Source organism: Mesoplodon mirus, assembly GCF_964341445.2.
Source record: "Mesoplodon mirus genome assembly, chromosome: 2".
Taxonomy (NCBI): Eukaryota; Metazoa; Chordata; class Mammalia; order Artiodactyla; family Ziphiidae; genus Mesoplodon; species Mesoplodon mirus.
Genome location: NC_138977.1, coordinates 48,963,960 through 48,991,252, shown reverse-complemented (window position 1 = coordinate 48,991,252; position 27,293 = coordinate 48,963,960). Strand labels below are relative to the sequence as shown.

At 36.8% G+C, this 27,293-nt stretch overlaps 1 protein-coding gene across 10 annotated transcripts in view; it reads right to left on the bottom strand.

Annotated features, from left to right (window-relative positions):
• Positions 1–1,979: 1,979 nt before the first annotated feature.
• ANKRD17 (ankyrin repeat domain 17) overlaps positions 1,980–27,293 on the bottom strand; it is a 159,145-nt gene continuing 133,831 nt past the window's right edge. For 9 of the 10 annotated variants that reach the window (XM_082639938.1, XM_082639940.1, XM_082639946.1 and 6 more), the window contains 7 exons: positions 26,215–26,364; positions 23,235–24,871; positions 16,604–16,801; positions 4,771–5,019; positions 4,087–4,265; positions 3,519–3,683; positions 1,980–2,583 (listed from right to left, as the gene is read on the bottom strand). In XM_082639938.1, coding sequence (XP_082496064.1) covers positions 2,524–2,583; positions 3,519–3,683; positions 4,087–4,265; positions 4,771–5,019; positions 16,604–16,801; positions 23,235–24,871; positions 26,215–26,364 — 2,638 coding nt within the window. In that variant the 3' untranslated portion in view covers positions 1,980–2,523. The remainder of the gene's footprint in view (positions 2,584–3,518; positions 3,684–4,086; positions 4,266–4,770; positions 5,020–16,603; positions 16,802–23,234; positions 24,872–26,214; positions 26,365–27,293) is intronic. The other variant, XM_082639943.1, reaches the window with a different exon arrangement.

The following is a 27,293-nucleotide window of genomic DNA, read 5'->3' as shown; positions in this document are numbered from 1 at the left end:
ATATATGTTGAAAAGGCATGAAATGGGGATTCTCTTGGCACAAGTAAACAAAATTGTCTCTAAAATGGAATGGTTGGTATAAACAGATTACACAATAATTGGGATATTATCTATTTTGGGATTTAAGGTGTGAACTAACTTAACTGTTATGTCCAAGAGTTAAGCTGCTTCTTAAAAGAATAAGAAAAAAGAAATACCTTACATAGTCTGCAATTATACATACCACATACTTTCAAAAAGGGGGAAAAAAAAAGACCTGCATGGTCTCAAAAGATTATGTTTTATTATTGTTCAAATAAAAGTGCACTGCATTACATCTGAAATATAAAAAATGTATTTGAAAAATGTTCCTACTACAGACTTCTAAAACCATGGTATTGTATTTAACAAGCCTGATCCCCAAAACTAAATAAGGAACATTCCAATCAATACTCCCCTGTCCTGTAGCTTTAAAGTAAAAAAAATATATATAGGGTTTTTTTTCCTTTTCTTTTTTAGTAAGACACCCTATCTTAAGAAATTCACTTTTGTGAGTCAACACAAGTCATGTGTTTTGATAAATACTGGCTAATATCTGTTATCTAGCAAGATTATTTTAATTAGAAAATAAACTCTAGTAAACACAGCGAAGAAATTAAGCAAAATATTATAGGATGGTGGTAGAAGTCATACATAAAATACTCTGTTAAATAGCATTATACCCCTTTCTTAGTAAAGTGCAATAATTTTATGTCATATTTATTTGTAGGATATCATTTAGCTTTTCCTTTAAATTTGGTCATATCAATCAAGGACAGGTAGGAAAACAAATTTATATATTTTAAGACCACCTCCTAAAATAAAAGATATAAATGTGTTGTTTACAAACTTCTGGATATGTTTGAGAAATCCTCTTTTTTACTCTTTACTCAGGCTACCAGAATAAAGAAATCATTTCATTTACTTGAACAGCCAAGGAACCATATTAATATTGTCAACTGTGGGTGATCTATCTGAATCTTACTTAATGTTTATGTTTCAACAGTGAGGAATTTAGGTCTAATTTTTTTTTAAAAAGACAGATTGATATATACATTACTTCACTTTTATGCTTACTTCCTTTTACATTTCAACCATATAATTTATTTCTCCACATGAGACGGTAGGACACATATTCTTCTTGGACATGTTACTGTTTATCGTTCAAGTGAACTGAATAGATAAATTCCACTGAGTAGTTTAGTGTGGCCCTGTGTCTTATATAAACAGGTTAAATGGAGACTTTATTTTGTAACCTGTGTATTCATGTCTACCATAAACTGTCTTAATTAAGAATGCAAAATGTATTTTATTACTTGCCCCAAGTTAGCTGTTGATCCCTTTCACTTTTAATATACAAGTGTAGAGATTAAGAAGCCTTTAAAATTGAAAAAAAACCCCAAAAAACCAAACACCTTCCACTAAATTACTGAAAATTGGTATTTTTATGTTGACTCCTGGTGACTAGAAAGCCAATGTTAAGAATCAATATTATCCAATATAAAATAGTACATTGAATTGTTTAATAATAAACAGTATATTAAGAGCTTATATATGCTGACTGGGAACCAGTGGTGGCTTTTTAAATTCTCAAAAAGACTGTATGTTTTATGGTTAGAAGAAATGACAGGTGATGATGAAGATTCTCCACCTCTCCGTAGCAGCCATTAGAGTAAAAATCTTTACAGAATTATTTCACTATCAGCAAGAAAAGTTTTCCGGTATTAGTGGTAAGGGTGAAGAGAGAAAAAAGAATGAAGAGAGAAGTGTGTATTAGTTTTAAGAGTGTGACAAGGTAATAAAGAGACATGAAAAAGTGATAAATTTCTTATTCTATATGTGCCTTGCTGCAAACAAACTCAAAACAGAGAAGCATGGGTATTTTAAAAGCCAACATCGGGAAGCATTCACTGATAATGCCCATTGTTTTACTTTATACTTAAATTACACAAGCAAAAAAGTTGTACTTATTAATAGTTTAATGTATGAAGGAAACATCCAGATTTCTGAATATGAAGGTACATATCTCACATTAATTTAAGTCTACATAAAGTAGAGCCTCTATACTGACATATTGAAATTTACTTTCTGCTTAGCCTTTTCTGTTATGTAAACAATTGTACATTTATTTGCCATTCTAAAACTTCAGGATCAAGTTTACATAATTTTGCTAAATTTCCGTGTTTGCTCAGAAGCAGTTTACAGTACTAAAACCAACCAGCCAAAGAACAGCTTCAACAGAAAGTTATGTCCAAAGGGTAAGAGGGAAAGAATAAAAGAAAAATGATAAGAAAAATGCTAACTAAGGTAAAACAGATGATGATGGGGAATGGGCAGTCACAAATGTTCACAGAAAATAGGTCAGTTAGTAAGTTCTTCTGCAAAAAGCCTACACACTTCAGTCAAGCACATCAGTAGAATGATTTGGGAGCATAAATTTTTTTTCGGCCACTTGTGATTTCCTCTGAATGAAAAGGAATCTGCAGGCTAACAAGCTGATCCTCATCAGCCAAGCTGGTTCATGTGCACACTGTTCATGTGAGGTGCCCAGGGTCCAGTCCACACCTATGAATATAGAGCACACATTTTATTAAATATGTATTGAACATATATTTGATTAAAACAAAACTCTTCAACACTAAGGAAGTGCTCCTAATATTTATAAACTAAAATAGCTAAGTCTCAATCCGTTTGCAACATGCTGGGAAACAATGAAGAAAAGCAGTGATAAACCACTTTTATCTGTTGTTTTCCTGCCTCTCCTCTTATCCCTCAAACAGGATCTGAATTATCTTCGTTTTTTAAAAAACCATTATCTGAGTACATACAGGCTGATGACTGTGGAAGGAAAATGAATCAGGTATTAAACATATACCACAGGGCTTCCCTGGTGGCACAGTGGTTGAGAGTCTGCCTGCCGATGCAGGGGACACGGGTTTGTGCCCCGGTCCGGGAAGATCCCACATGTCGCGGAGCGGCTGGGCCCGTGAGCCATGGCCACTGAGCCTGCGCGTCTGGAGCCTGTGCTCCACAACGGGAGAGGCCACAACAATGAGAGGCCCATGTACCGCAAAAAAAAAAAAAACAAAAAAAACATATACCATAATAAGCTAAAATACACGACCATTTCTGTGCATTTTCACAGTTATATACTGTTTTGACATTTATAATACTTTTAATAAATAACCTCTAGATGGCCCTTTTCACACCACTAGTAAATTCTGATACATAAGATTACATTACAACACTTTGCAACTTAAAATATTTTACTTACCAATAGAATATATTATATTATGCCTTTCATAATTTTAGCCCCAAACCACTACCTTTGGTACCATTTTCCATATCACTCTGCTGTATTTCAGCTATATTAAACTTCTCTCAATTTCCTCAACTGCCAAAATTCACCATACTCTCTCACAACAATGATTTATCTTTATCCCATTTGTCTTGGCAGCTCATAAACACTAAATAAAAGTTCATTGAATGATCAGCCTTACCGTTTGAGGGCCATTATTTTCTGTGGAGCTTGAAACCATCTTTATCAGGGAATTCCAAGAGGGGTCCGCAGCATGAGGGCCATTAAATATGGGTCCTCCAGCACCATCAGGAATAGGTGCTACTGGAGGAATCATTGCATTCCCATACACAGAAAAAGGCATACCCTTAAAAGAGGAGAAAACAAAGATTATGGACATTCAAGTCACTGGTTACTTTTCCCAGTATAATCAATAGCCTTAAAACTGATATTTGAAACTTCAACTCATTTTGGAAAAGTGTAAGTTATCTAGGTGATGTAAAAATTATTTTCCATAATATGACTTCTTCTAGCACTAAAGAGAAGATACTATAAGCCTAGTATATAAAATATTTTGTCAAAAAACATTTCTCTAAACTGGGACAAAATCAGGATTTATAAATGTTTATATTTTAGCCAGATTTTGACCTATAATTCCAAGCCAAAGCTCCAGCATCATTTCCGAAACGCTTATACTCTGGTAAGTGAAATAAGGCTAATAATCAGAAAATCATTTCGAAATAATGAAAATGCTTTTAAATCACCATTACCCCAACTTTAGGAAAGTCCATGTATCCTGCAGGAACATGCTGATGGAATGTACCAGAAGGAGTTACAATTCCTGTACTCTCTCGCTCCATTGCTTGATGCTGTGAAAACACTCCTGGATCAGACATTGGCCTATGCATCATAGGATTTCCCATCCCAGGGTTACACCAGTCTACTTTGTCTGAGGGAAAATGAAGAGGCAGAAAAAAATAATTGGTGATATTTAAAATCAGAAAACAGCAAAAAAAATGTATATATTTCAAATATTTTCCATATTGAATTGTGAATTCCTTCAGAATGATGTCCTACTTTTATATATTTACCACAGTATTTCCATGTTTGTAGGTAGTGACATAATAGCCTAACAAAGTAACATAAACACTTTGTTACAAAACAAAAAAAGCTAAGATAAAAGCTTAAGAGACCAAAAAGAAATATTAATATTTCCTTAATATGAAGAAAATAATATGCTTGCATTAAACTATCTTCAGAAAGCAATGATAAATTCAGTAAGAGCTCACATGGGAACAAAAGAATGTTTCAAACTCTCAAATAAATTGATTAGGTAAAAGAAAAAGATACAAATACAGATTTTTTAAGAATGCCTATGATAATTAAATACTGCTTACAATATTTTAGTTAAATGCATAAACTTACTTTCCAGTAAGCAGAATAGCATATCATACCTTGATTGCCACCAATCCCTTCAAAGGACCAGATGCCACTATGCCCTACTGATGTGGACAAATTACTCCCAATAACAGATGGAGCTGAAGTTCCAGTTTGCCTGATACGCGCAGAACGTTCCGTCCCAATAGGGACTGGAACTTTTCTATCCTGAGAGACGTTGCTGGGCTTTTCTGACCCTAAAGGTACTGATGATGGGGCAGGAGAAGGTGCACGAACTCCGGAGGATACCGACTGTGCAGGAGAATCTAGAGAAAAGATATTTTCAAATAATATACATGTCAACTATACAGCTTGTACTTTTGTAAAACAAAATCTTGAATTCTGAAGACACCTTAAATATGCATTCTTTGAGGAAAAAATGAACTTTGAGTATAATGCTTAGATAATAAATTATGTATATTAAAATTTGGTTAAAGTTCTATGACTTTGCAGTCAGTTTTTAATCTGGCTCACAATTTTCCCACTTTAGTTTCATGATAGTAGAATGGGAAGGTGTGAATGTTGCAACTACACACTAATTAATATTTAAATAAATTTACCCTTGACAGTGAGTAAAATATAACACCAGAGCAATGAGAAGACAATGTTTAAATTAAAAAAACAAACAATAATGACAACAACAAAATGGAGGTGGGGAAAACCACTGCCTGTATTGGCAATTCTCAAACTATTTTCCTTGGGAACATTTGTCCCTTGGTATGTTATCATGAAAAAACAAAGATACTCAGGTATCTAACAAATTTGGAAGATCAAGCTTAAGAAAAAAATAAGTTTCTTTAAATCAGGACTTCACAGAACTTTAATATGCTGATAAAATACCAACAGAAGGCTATGCTTCATAACCCAACTGTTTCATTGTATCTTGTGGGTATTCCACAGAACACTTTTAGAAATGGTGGTTTAAGCTCTACTTATCAAAACAAGGCTAGTTCTTAATATAGGCAATTTGGGAGCACTCATTAGTGATTTAATCTCTTTACACACTACAGAGAAGAAGAATAAACAAAAATAACCAAAACTATTTCTTATGAAAAGTTCAAATCTCAAGCACATTTAAATTTAAATAGAGTCTAAATTGTGGAGGAGCTTGAAGCTTAAAAGTCAAAACAGTTGGGCTTCCCTGGTGGCGCAGTGGTTAAGAATGCGCCTGCCAGTGCAGGAGACACGGGTTCAAGCCCTGGTCCGGGAAGATCCCACATGCCATGGAGCAACTAGCCCATGTGCCACAACTACTGAAGCCTGTGCTCTAGAGCCCACGAGCCACAAGTACCGAGCCCGTGTACCACAACCACTGAAGCCCACGAGCCTAGAGTCTGTGCTCCGCAACAAGAGAAGCCACCGCAATGAGAAGCCTGTGCGCCGCAACCAGAGTAGCCCCCGCTCGCCACAACTAGAGAAAGCCTGTGTGCAGCAACGAAGACCCAACGTAGCCAAAAATAAATAAATAAATAAATAAATAAATATTTAAAAAGTCAAAACAGTTACCTGCATAGATATAATTTATTCATAACTGTCTGACTCTATGCCCTAGTAATAGTCATTTAATATTTTTTCATTTATCTTTGCATTTAAGTTTTCTATATGTATGTGTGTGCATGTGGGAGTGTGTGTGTGTGTGTGTATCTATCCAAAAGGACTCAGGTAGCTAATAAATTTACAAAATCAATCAATCTATCTATCTGTACACACAAACATAGTGTTTCTATTTCCTGAGGTACTTTTCAGGGAACTTGGAAGACAAAGAAAATTCAATAATATTATCGGCCTTAACATGTTTTTTAGAAGACTTCTCATATATATTTTAGAATCATACAAAATTGGAAAGTACTGTGGAGATCAATTCCATCTTACTAGTATCTGCAGAGGTTTATTTTGGTTAAATTGATAGTACCACCACTCAATGAGATGTAGTGACTATTAACTAAAAGGAATGAATGCTAAAGTACCTTATAAATTATAATTTATTGTATGGATACTGATTTCATTGGGGAACAAAAACATGAAACATGGACTTAACTGTAAAAGTAAACCAAGAAAACTATTACCTTCTAATGAAAAATTAAAATATATTTCCTACGGTCATGGATCCATTAGCATTACTTGACAGCATTTACTTTTAACAAATGATAAGAAAATGGAAAAGCCACATGTGTCTTCAAAAAATTATAAGTATTTAAAAATTCATCTTACAGTGGTATAAGAAGGAATTCTAGGATGATGGAAGTAACAGTAGCACAGGTTTAGATTCTTCCCATTAAAAAAAGCCACTAAGTTAGCTAAGCCCAAAACCCATCTATAACAAAACAGACAAGATATCCAAATGAATCCAAAGATACAAGTGAATGGGGACAAATCATCAACAGCTATAAGACTCATGTAGTAGCAGCATCTGTGTGGAAGGAAGCAATTCTCTAGACCTGAGAACAGGAGAGCCACAAAACAGTCAAAGGTATTCAAAGGAAAGCAGGGCAGGCCAATCTGAGAACAGCAGGTGAAAGTGGGAGAGTTCTGCCTATGCATGGGTGATTGTAAGGGATTCACAGTAAGGTCTGAAAAAGCTGGAGCAACTTGGGCCCTATGACTTTTAAAAAATATATATATATTTATTTATTTATTCAGCTGCATTGGGTCTCAGTTGCGGCACGCAGGATCTTCGTTGCAGCATGTGGGATCTTTAACTGCAGTGCACGGGCTTCTCTCTAGTTGTGGCACGTGGGCTCCAGAGCACGCGGGCTCCAGGACAGTGGTCCCCAACCTTTTTGGCACCAGGGACCAGTTCTGTGGAAGACAATTTTTCCACAGGGTGGGGGGTGTATGGGGGGGTGGGGAATGGTTCAGGTGGTAACGGGGGTGATGATTCAGGTGGTAAGGTGAGCAATGCGGAGCGATGGGGAGCGGCAGAGGAAGCTTTGCTCACTCGCCCGCCACTCACCTCCTGCTGTGAGGCCCCATTCCTAACAGGCTGCAGACCGGGGGCTGGGAACCCCTGCTCTAGAGCATGCAGGCTTAGCTGCCCCACAGCATGTGGGATCTTAGTTCCCCAAGCAGGGATTGAAGCCACGTCCCCTGCACTGGAAGGCAGGTTCTTAACCACTGGACCATCAAGGAAGTCCCCGCTATGACTTCTTAAAGGTGCCTGCTGATAAATTCCTACAGTGACAAGAAACTTCTGGGAACAGATTCTAAACTGAACAGGAAAGCGACAACAAAAGCAAAGTGAAGAGAATATCCAGTCAAGAGTAGGGCAGAGGTGGAAGAGGTGGGTAGGTTGGATGGGTGGGTAGGGACAACAAAGCCAGGAGATTTAACAAAGTATAAGACCATATTTTTGCACACTTCCTTATAAGAGGAAATACTAGTGTCTTTAATCTAGAGAAGATATCCTGATCCACTTATTCCTTCTAAATGTTCAGGAAAACTCACTTCATTAAAAAAATGCAAAACACAATAGAACTGCAGTCGAATTACATGCAAAGCTATTATATGAACTAAAGGAGATATGGACCCATAATAACTTGTAGACCAGAGGTCCCCAACCCCTGGGCCGCGGACCGGTACTGGTCCGCAGCCTGTTAGGAACCGGGCCGCACAGCACGAGGTGAGCGGCGGGCAAGCAAGCAAAGCTTCATCTGACGCTCCCCATCGCTCCCATTACCCCCGTCCGTAGAAAAACTGTCTTCCACGAAACCAGTCCCCGCTGCCAAAAAAACCAGTCCCTGCTGCTGTCCTTGGGGACTGCTGTCGTAGACAATAAAAACATGCCAGAAAGAAAGCTATAGTCTAGTCTAATATTCTAAAGGCACATCAGAAAGAGACTACAATCTAAAATTCCAAAGTGAGCTTAAAGAAATAAAAGATTTGAAAGAACAGCATAATTCAGAATTAGTAAAACTAGAAACAAGATGACAAAACTCAGGAAAGGATGAAAGAATATTCCAGAAAAGACTAAATCGAACTGCAAGGAACACAAGTAGTTGTAAATATGATACAGAAAGTTCTATTTTTTGTTTTTTAAACAACATATTGAAAGGGCACCATTATATACCTGAGAAAAATCAACCCAGAAAACTAACACGAAGACATAGTCAAAGGTGACAGGGAGGAAGGAAGCAGAGATGGAAGGCAAGCAGGAAGGACTGATGGAAGGAGGATGAATGAATCCTACCTTCCCTCAGACTCATCTCTGGGATCCTGCCCTAACTTCTACGTTAGAGCTAGTTTTTCACTCTTTTACTGTATCCTTCAAAACACAAAAGCAAAGCAAAATAACAGAAACCCTCCATATTCTGTTTTTTTTTAAATTCATTTTTTGATTTTTGGCTGCATTGCGTCTTCATTGCTGCAAGCGGGCTTTTTTTAGTTGCGGCGAGCAAGGGCTATTCTTTGTTGCGGTGCCCGGGCTTCTCATTGCGGTGGCTTCTCTTGCTGTGGAGCACAGGCTCTAGGCATGCGGGCTTCAGTAGTTGTGGCATGCGGGCTCAGCAGTTGTGGCTCGTGGGCTCTAGAGCACAGGCTCAGTAGTTGTAGTGCACAGGATTAGTTGCTCTGTGGCATGTGGGATCTTCCCAGACCAGGGACCGAACCTGTATGTCCTGCCTTGGCAGGTGGATTCTTAATCACTGTGCCACTAGGGAGGTCCCAAGAAACCCTCCATATTCTGTTTAAATGAGCAGAATAACTAGGCTTGCCTGCTAACCCACCTCATTTAAGAAATTTGCCCTGGGACTTCCCTGGTGGTGCAGTACATAAGAATCCGCCTGACAATGCAGGGGACACTGGTTCGTTCCCTGGTCTGGGAAGATCCCACATGCCGCAGAGCACCTAATCCCATGCGCCACAACTACTGAGCCTGCGTTCTAGAGCCCGCAAGTCACAACTACTGAGCCCGCATGCCACAACTACTTGAAGCCCACGCGCCTAGAGCCCGTAGTTCACAACAAGAGAAGCCACTGCAACAAAGAGTAGCCCCTGCTTACCACAACTAGAGAAAGCCTGAAAAAATAAAAATTTGCCCTTTTTACAGATTCTGCCACCTCACTAGCCATAGTTCGTTGTTTTTTTATTTTATTCTTTTAAGTTTATCAGATGACTGTTTTCTGCTTCCTTCCTGATGGCTTAACTGGACTAACAGCAGGCATCTGACTGAACAATGATCTACTTCAGGCTAGCTGGTAATCTATGACTGACGACCTTACTTGAACATATGAGCTGAGGCAACCATACTTCTCAATCAGAAAGGTGCAATTGGTAAACAGAGAAAAACTGGTTTAATTAACTATGAATTGAATCTTTGAGGACCGCATATAAGATGAGATTACGAAGAAGGCTAGGTGTAAAGAGAGTAAGCAAGATAAGAAACAGACCATGAGTGAGAGATCATAAATCTGCTATAGAAAGAGATAGAGAGTTGCTGTATTAAATCCTGGACAGCTCTGAAGATCACCCTGCATGGCCTTAAAGTAAACACCATTTTCCTTGAGATTGCTTGGGTTGGTCTACATTCCTTGCTATGAAAAGAGCCTAATTATAATTTCTCTTCTCATCTCTAATTATTATAATTTCTTTAATTAGAAAAAAAGAAGCAAAATCTAAATCAGAGTCATGTTATTAAATATGCTAACATATATCAGAGAAAAAACAGGTTTTAGAGGTTTTGTGGCATCCTATATAATCTTGGGAATCTGTTTTAGAAAAAATGCAAAACTACAAATACAAAATCAGGTACAGGACCTTGGCAGGGCCCCTTGCAAATAAGATTATCCTGAAACTGAAGCTTCAGTAAATCCACCTCAGTTCTGAAATGACAACAGGGTCCTGAATTCAAATTGAAAGAGCAATGTGACTTACAAATGGAAAAAGTGCTCCTGCAGGAAAATTACACTGTACTTTCATGCTTCAGTTCAGTGTTGATTAAACTATAGTAGATCATGAGATGAATGTGGTTGGCCATGACTAACGTAAAAAATTTTTTTAAAGGGTAAAGAAAACAGAATAGAAAATACCAGCATGCAACATATATTATAAGGATAAGTATTGTTTTGTAAATATATTTAAATCACACACAGGTACATGTGTACTGAGTCACAATGTAAAATTAGTTTTTTCCTTAAAAAACTGTAATGCTTTTTTACTGCTTTTTGATCCGACAACAGCTTTGTAAGACTGAATGTCAAAATGGCCCACTGACTAAATTTGCCAAGGCCTGAAACTCACAGACCAGAGCCAGTGATCAGTACTCAATGCATGGACTGGTTGAATGTTGGTAGGATAGACCTTAGCAGTTTGAGTAGAATAAGGGCTAAAGTGATCTCTGCCCAGCCTGTATGCAGAAGGATCTCCAGCATCACCAATCTGCTGTTTGGAGGCCTCAAGGAAGGTTCTTTGCTTTCTTTCTTTTTTTTTTTTTTTTTTTTTGAAGGAAGGGACCCATGTCCCCCACATCCCAACTTAATTTGCCAGAGTCCTAATACCATGTCCTGATGTCCTAAAGAGGGGGAGGGAAAAGAGAAGTGGAATGTATGGAGAAGTGTTGATAAAACCTGTTCAAGTACATAAACCAGATGCATATATTGTGAAAAATAAGTCATGCTTCTGTGGTTAGTTCTACAACAGCACCCAGAATGGCAATTTTTAAGAAAGATATAAATACTAAAAACAAAATTTTACAAGACTACCAGAAATAAACAAAAACATGAAATTACACTCATGTGAACAGATTACCTAAAGAAGAGTTAGAAGTCAGATGAAACAAACTAAATGGTCATTAAAAAGTATTAAGATTTACATTAGGTAAGGAAAATGCAAACTAGTTAAAAGCTTAGTATTAAAGGTAAAAAAGTCTGAGAGGCTTGCCTGAATCAATCATTCTAACAGTTGCAAAATGATGACTCAAATTATAATTCCTCTACATTTATGAGTCATCATTATACTGTAAGGAGCAACATTCCCTCTTCCGCATTTTAAAATTTTATTTACAATCATTATGTACATATGGGTTTTTGTTTCATTCAATGAGCTGACATTATTCATTTTGATGGTCAAATTGTCCTGAATTTGGCTAGTGGGAGGCCCTTTCAAGCCTCCTCCTGTGTCCTTCTGACATGTCCCAATCACCCGAGCACTGAATTACTTTCTGACACTCTAAGACTTTTGCAGGCTCCCCTTATACTTTCCCTGCCCCAGCTCTACAATCAGCTATTTCCCCAAGAAGACCTAGTTTCTTTTAGTGAACTAAAATATTTAACAGACAGATCTGGACACTGAATATGCTTAGTGCTATTGAAAATTCATTGCTTCTAGGCCCTTTCAGTGTGCTGGGGGGGTGGGGGTGGGGAAATGGCAATTTTATATGATTCAATGCAACACATAATATCATTTTAAAATTATGAGTTCAGGGACTTCCCTGGTGGCACAGAGGTTAAGAATCCGCCTGCCAAAGCAGGGGACACGGGTTCAAGCCCTGGTCCGGGAAGATCCCACATGCTGCAGAGCTACTAAGCCCGTGCACCACAACTACTGAGCCTGCGCTCTAGAGCCCGTGTTCCACAATACGAGAAGCCACCACAATGAGAAGCCCGTGCACCTCAACGAAAAGTAGCCCCTACTTGCTGCAACTAGAGAAAGCCCGCTCGCAGCAAGACCCATGGCAGCCAAAAACAAATAAATAAATTTATTTAAAAAAAAATAATTTAAAAAAATCATGAGTTCATATTGATCCTCTAATTCCAATCCAATTCCATAGGGTTCTTCCTTGCCTTACTCTACATTTCTCTCTTCTTACAGTGAGAATCCTGGATCACATCATCAATATTTTTACTTATTCATTTGCTCAACCTTACAATATACCCCATATAGTTTTAAAATTGTTTATCTATAACATTATAAAAAAACAAATGTCCTAAGTAGAATTGCAAATTTGTCTGAAGTTCATTTGTCTTTAGACTGAAGGGTATATAAAATACTACTGTCTTCAAGAGTTTTTTGGATTGTTTCTTTTTCTTTTAGTAGGTTTATGTTAATAATCTAAAATACAGATAGGTTTACTTGTTTCTGTTTGCATTCAATTTTAGTGTTTTTCCCTTCATCAAGGTTGGTTTTGTTTTAAATTTATAAACATTAACATGGTTACAAAAATAAAACTATTATTTCTACTGAGATAAGTGCTACTTCTTCCCCCCCTTCCCTTATATTCTGCCTGAGAGTCTGATGAGGAGTAAGAATTGTCTCAAAGCAACTCCCCACAGATTAATTATAAATTACAAAGGGAAAAATGACAATTTGACAGTGTAGAAATCTGTGAAACCAAGTGATCAAAGTTAATAGCACTAATAATAGCACAAACTGACATTTTATACCTTCTAATGTCAGTGAGAAGGGTGCAATGTTGACTAATACTAATATTCATTTCAAAAATATATAACTTAAACTTAATCATGAAGAAATATCAGAAAAACAAACTGAGGCATTTTACCAAACAACTGACCTATAATCTCAAAAAAAAAAAAAAAAAAAAAAAAGCTTTCTTTGAAAGATACAGAAAGGCTAAGGAAACAGTTCCAGGTTGTCTGAGACTAAAAAGACATGGGAATTAAATGCAATCTGTGATACTGATTTGAATCTTGAATGAGAGGAAGTAATAAAGGCATTATTGGGACAAGTGATGAAATGTGAATATGGACTACACATTAGATAATAATAATGTATCAATGTAAAATTTGCTGAAATTGACAACTGCATTGTAGTTGTGGAAGAGAATGTTCTTGTTCTTCCAAAATATTATAATCTGGAGTATTTAGGGGAAATCAGCTTGATATGTGCAACTAATCTAAAATGATTCAAGAAAAAAAAAACCCTACAATCCCTACACATACTCTAAACACACACATGTACACAGACACACACTCACTCATACACACAGGGATACATGGTGGGGAAAGGGAGGAATGTGGCAACACGTTAACAATTAGTGAGTGGGGGTGGGGGGATATACACGGGTTCTTTGTGCTACTCTTTAAAGACCCTAGAGATATAATCAAATGCAACATGTTTACCTTGAGTGGTTCATGGTTCAAAAGGGGAAAAAAAAAATCTAATGTATTTCCTAAAGTAATAAACATTAATATCAGTAAGTATGTTTTATTTTATTTTAAAACATTCTCTGCTTCTGAGAATCCATTCTATTTTAAAGATTAACTACCAAAAAATTTCAGGTAACACATTTCAATAGCAATGATGTTACAATTTTAACACCTTTTCTCCCAATTCCTATTTTTTTATGAACATGAAAACCAAAGACTATCCTTATTTTTATATATAAATAGGTGAATATGAATCACCCATATGTAGATATTTTAAGAAAGATGTTTTTATTCCTATAACGGTTTAGTTTCAGCTCAACACACTCAGAAGACACTGATCCAGATCTGTTATATACTTAGGAATAAAAACTAATTTTAAGAGGAGTCAAAGAAAAAACTAAGCAGGTAAAATCATTCAAAAATTATGTTTCAGACCTTTTAATCACTGGCTATTTATAAATATGTTTGCTCTTCTGTTACCATTCCATTAGTACATTTCTAAAACTATTAGAAAACAGGACTAACACTTACTGTTCATTATCATCAAAAAGAAGAAAGACCAACAGTAATAGTAGATAATAGTAGTAATAGTAGATAATAGTAGACCAATAGTAATAGTAGATTATCCCATTTACTCCTTAAACTAATCCAGTGTGGTGGATATTAACAGATCAGAAAATTGAGGTTCACTGAAATGACTTGTCTAAGCTCACCTAACTGTTTATATTAAATTAACTGTTATTATTGTTATTATTATCATTTAACATATGGTTATTAGCTATACTACAAACAGAGTTCATTGGTAATCCTCAATATTTTACTTTTCTGTTTTTTTTCTTAATTGTTGTAACTTGCCCTAAAATCTCTTCAAATTCACCTCTCTAAAGGGGGTGAATCCTGAATTAGGATAAAGTACCAATTTTTTCTTTTTTTTGCTGCACCACGTGGCATGGCTTGCGGGATCTCAGTTCCCTGACCAGGAATCGAACCCGTGCCCCTGGCAGTGGAAGCTCGGAGTCCTAGTCACTGGACCGCCAGGGAATTCCACCCCCCCCTTTCTTGGCCAACTTTTTAAATAAATAAATAAATTTATTTCTTTATTTTTGGCTGTGTTGGGTCTTCATTGCTGTGTGCAGGCTTTCTCTATTTCTCTAGCTACGGCAAGCGGGGGCTACTCTTGGTTGCAGTGTGCAGGCTTCTCATTGCGTTGGCTTCTCTTGTTGTAGAGCATGGGCTCTAGGCACGCGGACTTCAGTAGTTGTGGCTCACGGGCTCTAGAGCACAGACTCAGTAGTTGTGGTGCACGGGCTTAGTTGCTCCGTGGCATGTGGGATCTTCCCGGACCAGGGCTCGAACCCGTGTCCCCTGCATTGGCAGGCAGATTCTTAACCACTGTGCCACCAGGAAAGCCCAGGCCAATTTTTACTACAGAGTGAATTACCTTCCATTCAATATATACCTATCAATCTTCCTTATAATAAACTAAATAAATAAAACAAATATCCATATTCCTCTAGTACACAGAAATTTATGGTGCACTGAATACAGCTTTAAATAACTGAGGCTATAACCTTTCCTTATAAGCCAGATAGTTAAGACTTAAATGTCATAATCAGTTATTCCTTAGAGTTATAATTAGTTTCAGTGTTGTTAATAGCTTAGTTTAGATAAGCCAGGCTAAGTAGCTATGTTATAGTATATTCACTTTATCTTCAAAGATGGGTAAAGTATCCTCAATGAGAACTGCTGTAAGCTTTTTTTCTTCTTACATTCGTACTTTATTTTCATACTTCTCACTTTGTTTCTGGCATGTTTTTATCACAGTCACTTTGAATTCTTTCTTAAACCACTTCTTTTCACTTAGGGACACCTGTACAAGGATAATTAATATTCCAGGTGACAGTCCTTGTTATTTGACAAACACAAGAAAAACTATAAATATGTAAATTCACTATATGCTACACCTTACTTCATGCTTTCACTGACAATGTACTTTGATATGCATCTCTCAAATACTAATATTTTTTTACTCGTTCATTCAGTTAACCAGTCTCTATTAACTGGGCTCTAACATTGTTAGAAGAAATTTGGTAGTTTTAAAAAAAAAAGACTCATTAAAATTTCCTCCAGGTGAAAGCAATTTGATGCCTTTATCCTCGCTAAATAAATAAGTAACCACAAATAATAGCCTCACTATGGAATTCTCTTAATGTGAGTTGAATTCCCTATTGAAGAATGATCTTCCTTGGTTTGAAAAATCTGATCACTGCTTCAAAGTCTGACTACAGTTAAAAACACACATCTGGTAATGTGAAATCAGTTGTATTATTTATGTAATAGATGAGATTTAAAGGTAGACCAAAAGCACATGATATTTATACTACTTTTAAGGCTACAAATCTTTCTTCTTAGGAGCTATATTCTCAAACCTGAAAGTAAATGTAAATCAATAGATGATACAATAAGATGTCTTATTCTCAAAAAATGATCCCTCTTAGAAATTAACTTCAATATAATATGCTGGGTTTCATAGAGCCAAAGTTGATTCTAATACTTTAAAAACCTGGAAATTCTATTTAAATTCCTCCTGATTTCAGATTGCCATGAATACAAATTACATTTTTATAGAATTTAAATTATTAAGAGATTTAAAACTTAAAGATTCCAAACTTTGAAAAACTTAAAACCTTTTGTTTTTTAAGGGAACATACAGACAAACTCTTCCTCTGGAACTACAGTGTATATTACTCACCATTTGATGCTGATGAACATGGAGTCAACAAACTAAGTGGGGAAAAATGTTGTCTGTTAAAGTTAGCAGCTGTGGGTGCTCCTCCAAGGGGTGCCCCAGGTCCATACATTTGACCTCCTGAAAGGTTTGAGGCAAAGTTTCCCAAATGTGTAGAAGAAGGTGTTACAGAACCATATGGTGAGTCCATATTGACAATACCTATAATGTAGAAGATAATCATAATTTATAATAGTTACCCCTAGGAGATATAATTAGAAAAATCTAAAATTCTAAGAGGTCCCTAATATATCCAAAAATATTTTAGATTATTAAAAAAATTTCTCCTTGCTTACTTCTTCCAGTCATTCCACTCATTATTTCACTCATTATTTCCCCCTTTATTTTATAAAGATAGCTATGAAAAAGAAATTACCAAGGAAAACATTTTACATTTAATTTTAATTTTGACACTTTATAACTTATTATAGAATACATGTATATTTAATATTAACACTAGAATTTAAATAGGTTTGGTGGCCAAGGAGTTGTATTAAATTTTACCTTTAAAAAATGTATGGGGAAGGGAGGGATGAGTAGGCAAACCACATAGGATTTTTAAGGCACTGATAATACTCTGGATGATAGTATAATGGTTACTATACTAGACTTTTGTTCAAACCCACAGAATGTACAGCACCAAGAATGAACCCTCATGTAAACTACAGACTTTGATAAGGATGTGTGACTGTAGGTTCATCAACTGTAACAAAAATACCATTCTGAAGTGGGAGGTTGGTAATAAAGGAGGCTATGCCTGTGTGAAGGCAGGGGGTATATGGAAAACCCCTGTACTTTTCTCTCAATTTTGCTGTGAACTTAAGAGTGCTACTAAAATAAAAAAACAAAAACAAAACCGTAAAAACCTCACAAAACTAAAAACAAACCAAAAAAAAAAACTATAGGAGGAAAAAAAAGATTGTAGCTATACTTTTTTTTTTTTTTTTGCGGTACGTGGGCCTCTCACTGTTGTGGCCTCTCCCGTTGTGGAGCAGACGTGCAGGCTCAGCGGCCATGTCTCACGGGCCCAGCCGCTCCATGGCATGTGGGATCTTCCCGGACCGGGGCACAAACCCGTGTCCCCTGCATCGGCAGGTGGACTCTCAACCACTGTGCCACCAGGGAAGCCCCTGTAGCTATATTTTTATAATAGAGAAATCTGACAATCAGCATCTTAACTAAGTGGCCATGCTTTCCATAGATAAGAGAAGGACAATCTGTCACTGAGTGCCTCCTGATACAATGCAGTGTGAGATTCAAACATTACCTATCTGATGTTCCTGCTAGAAATGTTTAACCAGAATGTAACCACAGATTGAGAAAACGCGTGAATCTGAAATGCAGGACATTCTTCAGTACAACTGGACTCTTCAAAGGATTCAATGTCAAGAAGAACAAAAGAAGGTGGTGAGATGTTTTAGACTGTGGGAGATCAAAGAGACATAATAGCCAAAAGCAATGTGTGAATCTTGATTGGTTGGATCAAAAGGAGAGAAAAAAGAAACATACAGGCATAAAGGGTATATTTGGGATGATGGTACTACATATTGGGTGCTATTACTGAATTAATGTTAATTTCTAGGGTGTAGAAATAGTGGTATACCTGTAAAGGCAAACATGCCTATGTTGACCTGAATCTAATACTTCCCTCTGATAGATTCTTAAGTTAAACTTCATTGCTAATTTTGGCTCTAATCAACTGTACACCCCAAGACCTTACCTCCCGATGGAGCACAGCTTTTTTCCACAAAATAAGAATTTATTTCTTTTTTCTCTAAATCTTAATTTTAGTCTTTCTTAACACATTACCTAGATTTCACATTTTTTGAAAAGTGAAGTATTTTCACTAAATTCCAACTTTACAAAAATGAAATATAAAAGCATTTCCAATTAATCCCCAAAATATACAAACAGCTCATGCAGCTCAATATCAAAAAAAACCAAACAACCCAATCAAAAAATGGGCAGAAGATCTAAATAGACATTTCTTCAAAGAAGACATACAGATGGCTAAAATCACATGAAAAAACGCTCAACACCACTAATTATTAGAGAAATGCAAATCAAAACTACAATGTGGTATCACCTCATACCAGTCAGAATGGCCATCATCAAAAAAATCTACAAACAATAAATGCTAGAGAGGGTGTGGAGAAAAGGGAACCGGCCTGCGCTGTTGGTGGGAATGTAAATTGGTACAGCCACTATGGAGAACAGTATGGAGGTTCCTTAAAAAACTAAAAGCAGAGCTACCATATGATCCAGCAATCCCACTCCTGGGCATATATCCAGAGAAAACCGTAATTCGAAAAGATACACGCACCCCAATGTTCACTGCAGCACTGTTTACAATAGCCAGGATATGGAAGCAACCTAAGTGTCCATCAGTGGAGGAATGGGCAAAGAAGATGTGGTACATAGATGCAGTAGAATATTACTCAGCCATAAAAAAAGAACGAAATAATGCCATTTGCAGCAACATCAATGGACCTAGAGATTGTCATACTGAGTGAAGTCAGACAGAGAAAGACAAATATCATATATTGCTTATATGTGGAATCTAAAAAAAGAGTACAAATGAACTTATCTATGAAACAGAAATAGAGTTACAGATGTAGAGAACAAACTTACAGTTACCAGGGGGTAAGGGGCAGGGAGGGACAAATTGGGAGATTGGGATTGACATATACACACTACTAAACATAAAATAGATAACTAATAACAACCTACTGTACAGCACAAGGAACTCTACTCAATGCTCTGTTATGGCCTATATGGGAAAAGAATCCAAAAAAGAGTGGATATATGTATAACTGAGTCACTTTGCTGTACACCTGAAACTAACACAACACTGTAAATCAACTACACTCCAATAAAAATTTTTAAAAATAAAAAAATGAAAAAAAAAAGCATTTCCAATGTACTAATTAGCATATGAAACTTTTACAACCAAATTATATTGATTCTATTTAGTATTAAGAAAGTGTTTTTGAAAGTACATGAAAATATTTCAATCAACCCCCAGCAAGGAAATATTTACTGACCATGTTCTTTACATTATATTTATGTGTTATAGAAATAGGTAAAAATAACAATCAGTTCCCATTCTATTTAGAAATTTTTAGTCCCAGAATGTCATCTCTTCAATAACACATAACAAGTTGGCAACCTTTCTGTAAAGGGCTAAATAATAAATATTTTTAGGCTGTCAGCAGAGCATGGAAGCAGCCATAACACAATATGTAAATGAATGGGCACAGATGTATTTCAATAAAACTTTTATTTATGAACACTGAAATTTGAATGCACTATTTTTTTTTTAAATTTATTTATTTATTTTTGGCTGCATCGAGTCTTAGTTGTGGCATGCGGGCTTCTCTGTAGTTGTGGCGCACGGGCTCCAGAGTGCATGGGCTCTCTAGTTGCAGCACCAGGACTTAGTTGCTCCATGGTATGTGGGATCTTAGTTCCCCTGAACCCACATTCCCTGCACTGGAAGGCGGATTCTTAACCACTAGACAACCAGGGAAGTTCCAAATGTACTAATTTTTGTGCCACATATTATTCTTTTAAAAAATTAAAAAAAAATTTTTTAAATCTTACATAATTGTTATAACTCAATTAAAAAACCCCACAAATATAAAATCAGGTAGTATGCCATACTTGGCAAATGGACCATAGTTTGTCTATCTCTAGCATGAAATTATCTTTATTTTTATTTTATTATTGCTTTAATGGTAGACTATTTTTAAACATTTTTATCAGAGTATAAGTGCTTTACAATGGTGTGTTAGTTTCTGCTTCATAACAAAGTGAATCAGCTATACATATACATATTTCCCCATATCTCTTTCCTCTTGCATCTCCCTCCCACCCTCCCTATCCCACCCCTCTAGGTGGTCACAAAGCACCGAGCTGATCTCCCTGTGCTATGCGGCTGCTTCCCACTAGCTATTTTACATTTGGTAGTGTATATATGTCCATGCCACTCTCTCACTTAGTCCTAGCTTACCCTTCCCCCTTCCCCATGTCCCCAAGTCCATTCTCTACATCTATATCTTTATTCCTGTCCTGCCCCTAGTTTCTACAGAACCATATTTTTTTTCCAATTCTATATATACGTGCATACAGTATTTGATTTTATCATACAGTATTTGTTTTTCTCTTTCTAATTACTTCACTCTGTATGACAGACTCTGGGTCCATCCACCTCACTACAAATAACTCAATGAAATTATCTTTAATTATTTGAAATATTCATATTAAAACACAAAGCTTGGGCTTCCCTGGTGGCGCAGTGGTTGAGAGTCCGCCTGCCGATGCAGGGGACACGGGTTCGTGCCCCAGTCCGGGAAGATCCCACATGCCGCGGAGCGGCTAGGCCCGTGAGCCATGGCCGCTGAGCCTGCGTTCCGCAACGGGAGAGGCCACAACAGTGAGAGGCCCACATACCGCAAAAAAAACACCCCCCCCCCAAAAAAACCACAAAGCTCAAAATGCAACTTGGTATCCTGGACACTGCAACAGAAAAAGAACATTATTGGAAAAGCTGTGGAATCTGAATAAAGTCTGTAGTCCAGTTAATTGTACTGTACCAATATTAATTTCTTAGTTTTATTAAATATATGGTGTTTATGTAAGAATGTTTAATTAGGGGAAATTGGGGTAATTATAGAAGAACTCTTCTATAAATCTAAAAATATTTCAAAGTAAAAAGTTAAAAAAGAAAAAGCAGTCACTCAAAACCAGATCTTTAGATCCTCTTTAGATATCAGCACTGCCTAACAGAACTTTTTATGTTAACAGATGTGTTCAATATCTGGGCTCTCCAATATTGCAGCTACCAGCCATTATGTGCTTATCAAGGAAGCACTTGAAATATGACCAGCCTACAGCCACTATGGAAAACAATATGGGGGATACTCAGAAAACTAAAAATAGAACTACCATATGATCCAGCAATTCCACTTCTGGAACTATATCCAAAAGAAACAAAAACACTAACTCGAAAAGATACTTACACTTCCATGTTCATAACAGCATTACTTACAATAGCTAAGACATGGAAACAACCTAAGTATCCATCCATGAATGAATGGATAAAGAAGCTGTGGTATATATACATATATGTATACATACCACACACAATGGGGTATTATTTAGTAATAAAAAAACACACCAAAAAACACGAGGAAATCCTGCCATTTCTGACAAAATGGATGGGCCGTGAGGGCATTATGCTAAGTAAAATAAGTCAGACAGAGAAAGACAAAAACTGTATGATCTCACTTATATGTGGAATCTCAAACAAACAAACTCATAGAAAAAGAGATCAGATTTGTGGTTACTAGAGGTGGAGGTGGGGTGGGGGGGGAATTGGAGGAAGGTGGTCAAAAGGTACAAACTTCCAGTTACAAGATAAGTAAGTATTAGGGATGTAATGTGCAACATAGTAACGGTAGTTAACACTGCTGTATGATACATAGGAAAGCTGTTAAGAGAGACTAAATCCTAAGAGCTCTCATCACACCGAAAAATATTTTTTCCTTTTTCTTTTTTTAAAAAATTGTATCTATAGGAGATGATGAATGTTAACTAAATTTACTGTCGCAATTATCTCACAATGTATGTAAGTCAAACCATTATGCTCTACACCTTAAACTCATATACAGTGATGTACATCAATTACATCTCAACAAAACTGGGAAAAAATTTAAAAAATGGCCAGCTTGACTGAGATGAATTTTTAATTTTATTAAATTTAAATAGCACATATAGTTAGTGCCTACCCTTTTGAACTATGTAGCTCTATATTTTTCTCATTATTTTTAAAACAAAAAAGACAGTCGGAAGTGAAATCAAATTTTTAAAATCTTTGGTAATTATTTTTTATTTGAACTAAAAGCAAACTTTTGATGGCATTATCTTATTAAATTAAAATATGAGGGGCTTTCCTGGTGGCGCAGTGGTTGAGAGTCCACCTGCTGATGCAAGGGATACGGGTTCGTGCCCCGGTCCGGGAAGATCCCACATGCCGTGGAGAGGCTGGGCCTGTGAGCCATGGATGCTGAGCCTGCACATCCAGAGCCTGCGCTCCGCAACAGGAGAGGCCACAACAGTGAGAGGCCCGCGTACCGCAAAAAAAAAAAAAAAAAAAAAAAGAGACTTTTTTATTTATAATTTTTTAAAAATATTTATTTATTTATTTGGCTGCGCCCAGTCTTAGTTGCGGCATGTGGGATTTATTTCCCTGACCAGGGATCGAACCCGGGCCCCCTGCATTGGGAATGCAGAGTCTTAACCACGGGACTACCAGGGAAGTCCCCTTTTCTTTATTTTGAGAGAGAAAAATATACCTGATGAAGAAATTTATTTATAGTAAATTTAAGACAAAAACCCATTACAGCTTCTAAAAAGATTTAAAAAATAATAATGTCATACTAGACACAGTCAATACTCATAACAGCATTTGAATTAGTACTACAATCTGTCTATCTGACCAAGTCACAGAGTAAAAATATTAGAAAATAACTAAGAGTTTCAACATCATTTGTATAAACGAGCAGCTGCAGAATGTCAGAAAATACAAACTTACCTGAGGGACTTGGAGCAGGTCTCTGTAATGGTGGTCTAAAACCTGGAGCTTTGGAAGTATCAGACTGATGTAAAGGATCTGAATTTGGCAAATATGAGGATTTTCCTGATAGCATAGATTCTGGTGTTGACTGAGATGAAACAACAGATCCTCCCCAGAAGGCATGAGCAGAAGTAGGGCTATTTTCAAACAATGTGCTAAAGGGCCCAAATGGTAAGGGGGCACTGAAATTGGGAGCAATAGGCTTATTTGCTGGATGTACTGAATTTTGACAAGCACTTTGTGTACTTAAGGTCGAAGGTAGCTGGACAGAAGAGGGAACACTGTGAGGTCTTTTAATGTGATTGACACTGAGGACTGCAACAGATGAATTTTGCACAGGAGCTGGATTCTTGTGAGGGGCAGCTGTGCCATGAGAGGGTGGTCTAATAGCAGGGGGTTCCATTTTAGGCGGAGGCTGGGAGCATCCCATTTGTGTCTGAGGCATAGGGTAAGTCACTGGGGCAGTAGAAGGCACCGCCACTGGAGCAGAACTTGTTGTTACTAAAGGAGGAACAGTCATTCTAACTTCCGGGGGAGGAACCTGAGACTGCTGAAGAGGTGGTCTTGGCTCCTGAGAAACAGATCCCGGAGGTTGCTGCTGAGTAGAATGAACTGATGAACTCCCAGAAGAACTGCTGCTGTTTGGAGGTCTACTGTTTGTTGTTTCTACTACTGGTGGACTACCTGCTTCCTGTTCAGAGGAAGATGCCCCTTTATTTGGAGATGCTGTTCCACAATCCAAAGGGCTGTTTCTAGAAACCCCTCCTGGCTGGGCTGGTGGTGATGGGGAAGATGGGGATGATACTGGGTAGTGTTCTTTGGCAGTAGGCATAGGATATGTGGCATTTGTGGGTGCAGTGCTGTTGTTACTTGCTGTGGTTGTGACTGTTGTTGTGGTGGCATTGGATGTCTTCACAACTGTGACAAAAAGCTGCCTTCTAACAGAAGGTGAACTTGGACTGCCATTTGTAGATGTACCAGGCACCGTTGAAGCTGATGAACTGGTTGTAGTTGTTGGACTTGAAGTTAAAGAACCTGCTGAATTCACCTGAGAACCACTGCTATTCTGATTGCTATGGCGAGGCACCATGTGAGGCTTAGGCGAGTTAGTAGCTCTGGCAGGGCTCAAAGGCCTGACAGGAAAAGGACCCCAAGTGGATTGAGCTGGTGGAAAAGTACCTCCAAAGTGCGTCATGGGCAACCTTGGTGGACGGATCTGCTGGAAAGTCTGAGCAGCAAGCAAAGCATGTGCAAACTGTGGAGGAGGGTATGCTAATGGAAGAGAAACTGGAAAACCAGGCCTCACATTATTCACTGGGTTCTTAATGGTTTTGTGAGTAGATGCAGAAGAAATTGCAGGCACAGTGAGTGCTGTGGCAGTTTGAGATGTTGATGACAGAGCTACAGTCGTCATTTTAATTCCCATTAAGGAACTGTTAGCAGCAGTGGTGGTAGGTGCTGATGACCCAATTTTGGAATTTGCTGAGGAGCTTTTCAAACGATTCTTTGGAATAAGTTCATCAATTTCTTTGTCTGGATCCTTGATCAGAGCATTGATCAACTGAGTTGCTTGTCTTGTTGATTCAGTGCCACCCCTATAAGTTGACAAAAAAAAAAAAATTAGGTCCAATTTCCCCCTTTTAATATATAAAGCCTAAATTAATTCGTGTGTGTATGTGTATGTACACACATACAGAGAACAGATAAAAGTTAAGAAGCAAGTTTCTGACTATTTTTGAGGTATTATGCAAACAAAGCAGTAAACTTTCCTGACACACCACTATATTTTTCAAAGGAAAAGTAAATGACTTCTTTTCCAAAAACTTTAATTTCATTATTGTTTCCTCAGACTAAGCAATCATCTTCCTACTGTGAAATACATTCTAGACAGAAAAACCATTGCACTTAAAATCCTATGTAATCCATATTGTTACCATGAAGTTAAACAGCTGATCAATATTAAAAGCAGTACAAATAAGCAAGAAAAATAATACCACTGAGTAAGAAAATAGTATTTTATTTTAAATCCTGGTAGCTAAGATGACCCCATTTATATTTATTAGTGGTTTCTCTATTAGTAGAGTGATTATTATAACTCTTTTGGACAGATGTCTCAAAATGAGAGAAGAATCCTGATAATTACAACAATGGCCATAAGGTCAAACCCCAGTCTTGGATGTTCAGGAAAATATTTGATTGGAAGGAAAGCCTTATGGAGACCTTAAGGGGGAAATTACTTATAAAGGGTATCTGCTTCCCCTCTTCTTTGGATAAGGCAAGTTGTGACTACACCTATCCCAGGGGAGGGAAAAACAAGATAGGAGAAGGGGATAAGTGCAAAACAGAGCTGGTTAATTGCCTCCTTCCTCTGAGACAGGCTAAAAAACTATCTGTCCCTCTATTACTGGGAAGGGCACCTGTCTCTCACAACCAAATTTATGATTTCTTAGAATATTATCTTTACTCTAAGGGTATTCAGGCACAGACATGTTCAAGTATTCAATTTAAAACAAATATCCACTTCAGATTTAAACCTATTACTGAGCTCATATTCTAAGGATACAATCTCAAATGCTAATTTAAGAGAAAGATGGAAAATTACAGATTACAATGTGATAGAAACCCATTCCTTCTTAAAAAGAAGTTTTTAAGAATGTCATATTAAAAGTTTATATAAGGAAAAGATTATTCAAACCTTTGCCATACACACACAAAAGAAAAATTCCTTTAAAGCCCTTTGAAATACTTCACAAGAGCATATAAATAAGAAAAAAAAACTGTAAAGGTTATCTTAAACATGAATCAAATTCCCATTTAACAAAACATGCTATTAAATACAAAGTTCCATTGAAAACTCAAATGCTTATATATATATTGATAAGTAAGCTCTAGTGCAATAAAATATAAAAGAAAAAAACTGTAAGAGACAAAATTTTGCCTTATAGTTATTATCCGGTCTCCTGTCTTGTCTTTCTGCTTATCAATATCTATGTGTGCACCAGTGAACTCCCGAATAGCATTAATATTACAGCCTCCTCTTCCAATCACTCTGGATATCACAGTTGATGGAACAGACACTTTCTTTGACCTGTTTAACAGTTGCAAAAATAAATTAAGATAAATCATAAGCATCAGTGGTTGTAATTAAAATAAGATTACTAAAATGTTTCTGTAAATGCAGAATATTGTCGAATAAGCCTCTGCTACCTACTCTCACTCTAAGTGATAAAAGGCAACTAAGAGCCACAGAAAAAAGAGAAAGAGAGAGAGAGAGAGAGTGAGCTTTACCAGAGCTTCTCATCTCATTACCAAAAACTGTTTGCTTTTTTGACTTTCGTCCTTCATTAATATCTGTGACACACATACATGTAGATATACACTGTGATAATGCAAATATTAATGGCAAATAAAACAGACAGGGGTTCCTGCCCACATATACTGACTATGTAGAAACCAAGTAAGAAAACTACAACACGATGTTGTAAGTGCTCTAATAGGGTATCATAAAGACACATTGGTTGGGGCATCTAATCTACCCCAAGGAGTCAAGAAAGGCTTTTTGTGAACCTTTGGGTGTTTGATTCATATTCTTGTTTTTATTCCCTAATATATAACTGAAAGGATGATACTAAAAATTCATTGTTGCCCTGCATTCTTCTAGAGGCATTAAATGATTATCCACAAATATGGAAACTTGCTAAGGGATGTTTAGTTGTGTGAGGAAAGAGAAAAGCCTGCTGGAATTCCAAAAAAGCAAAACCCACCTAACACCTACAAAATTACATTACAATTTTAAACACTCAGATTCAGGAAAGGTAGATGTAAATTTCTGACAAGTCTAAATTAAAGAATACTTCTAAAAGAAAAACAGCATAACTCTCAATTAAAAGAAGGAGCCAACTGTGCTTCAATGAATAAGTAAATTATTTATTTAGAATAGATTAAATATGAAATTATACGTTATTTTTTTAAATGGTAAGGTATGATCCCTGCCCTTTTGTATACATAACTAAGTTA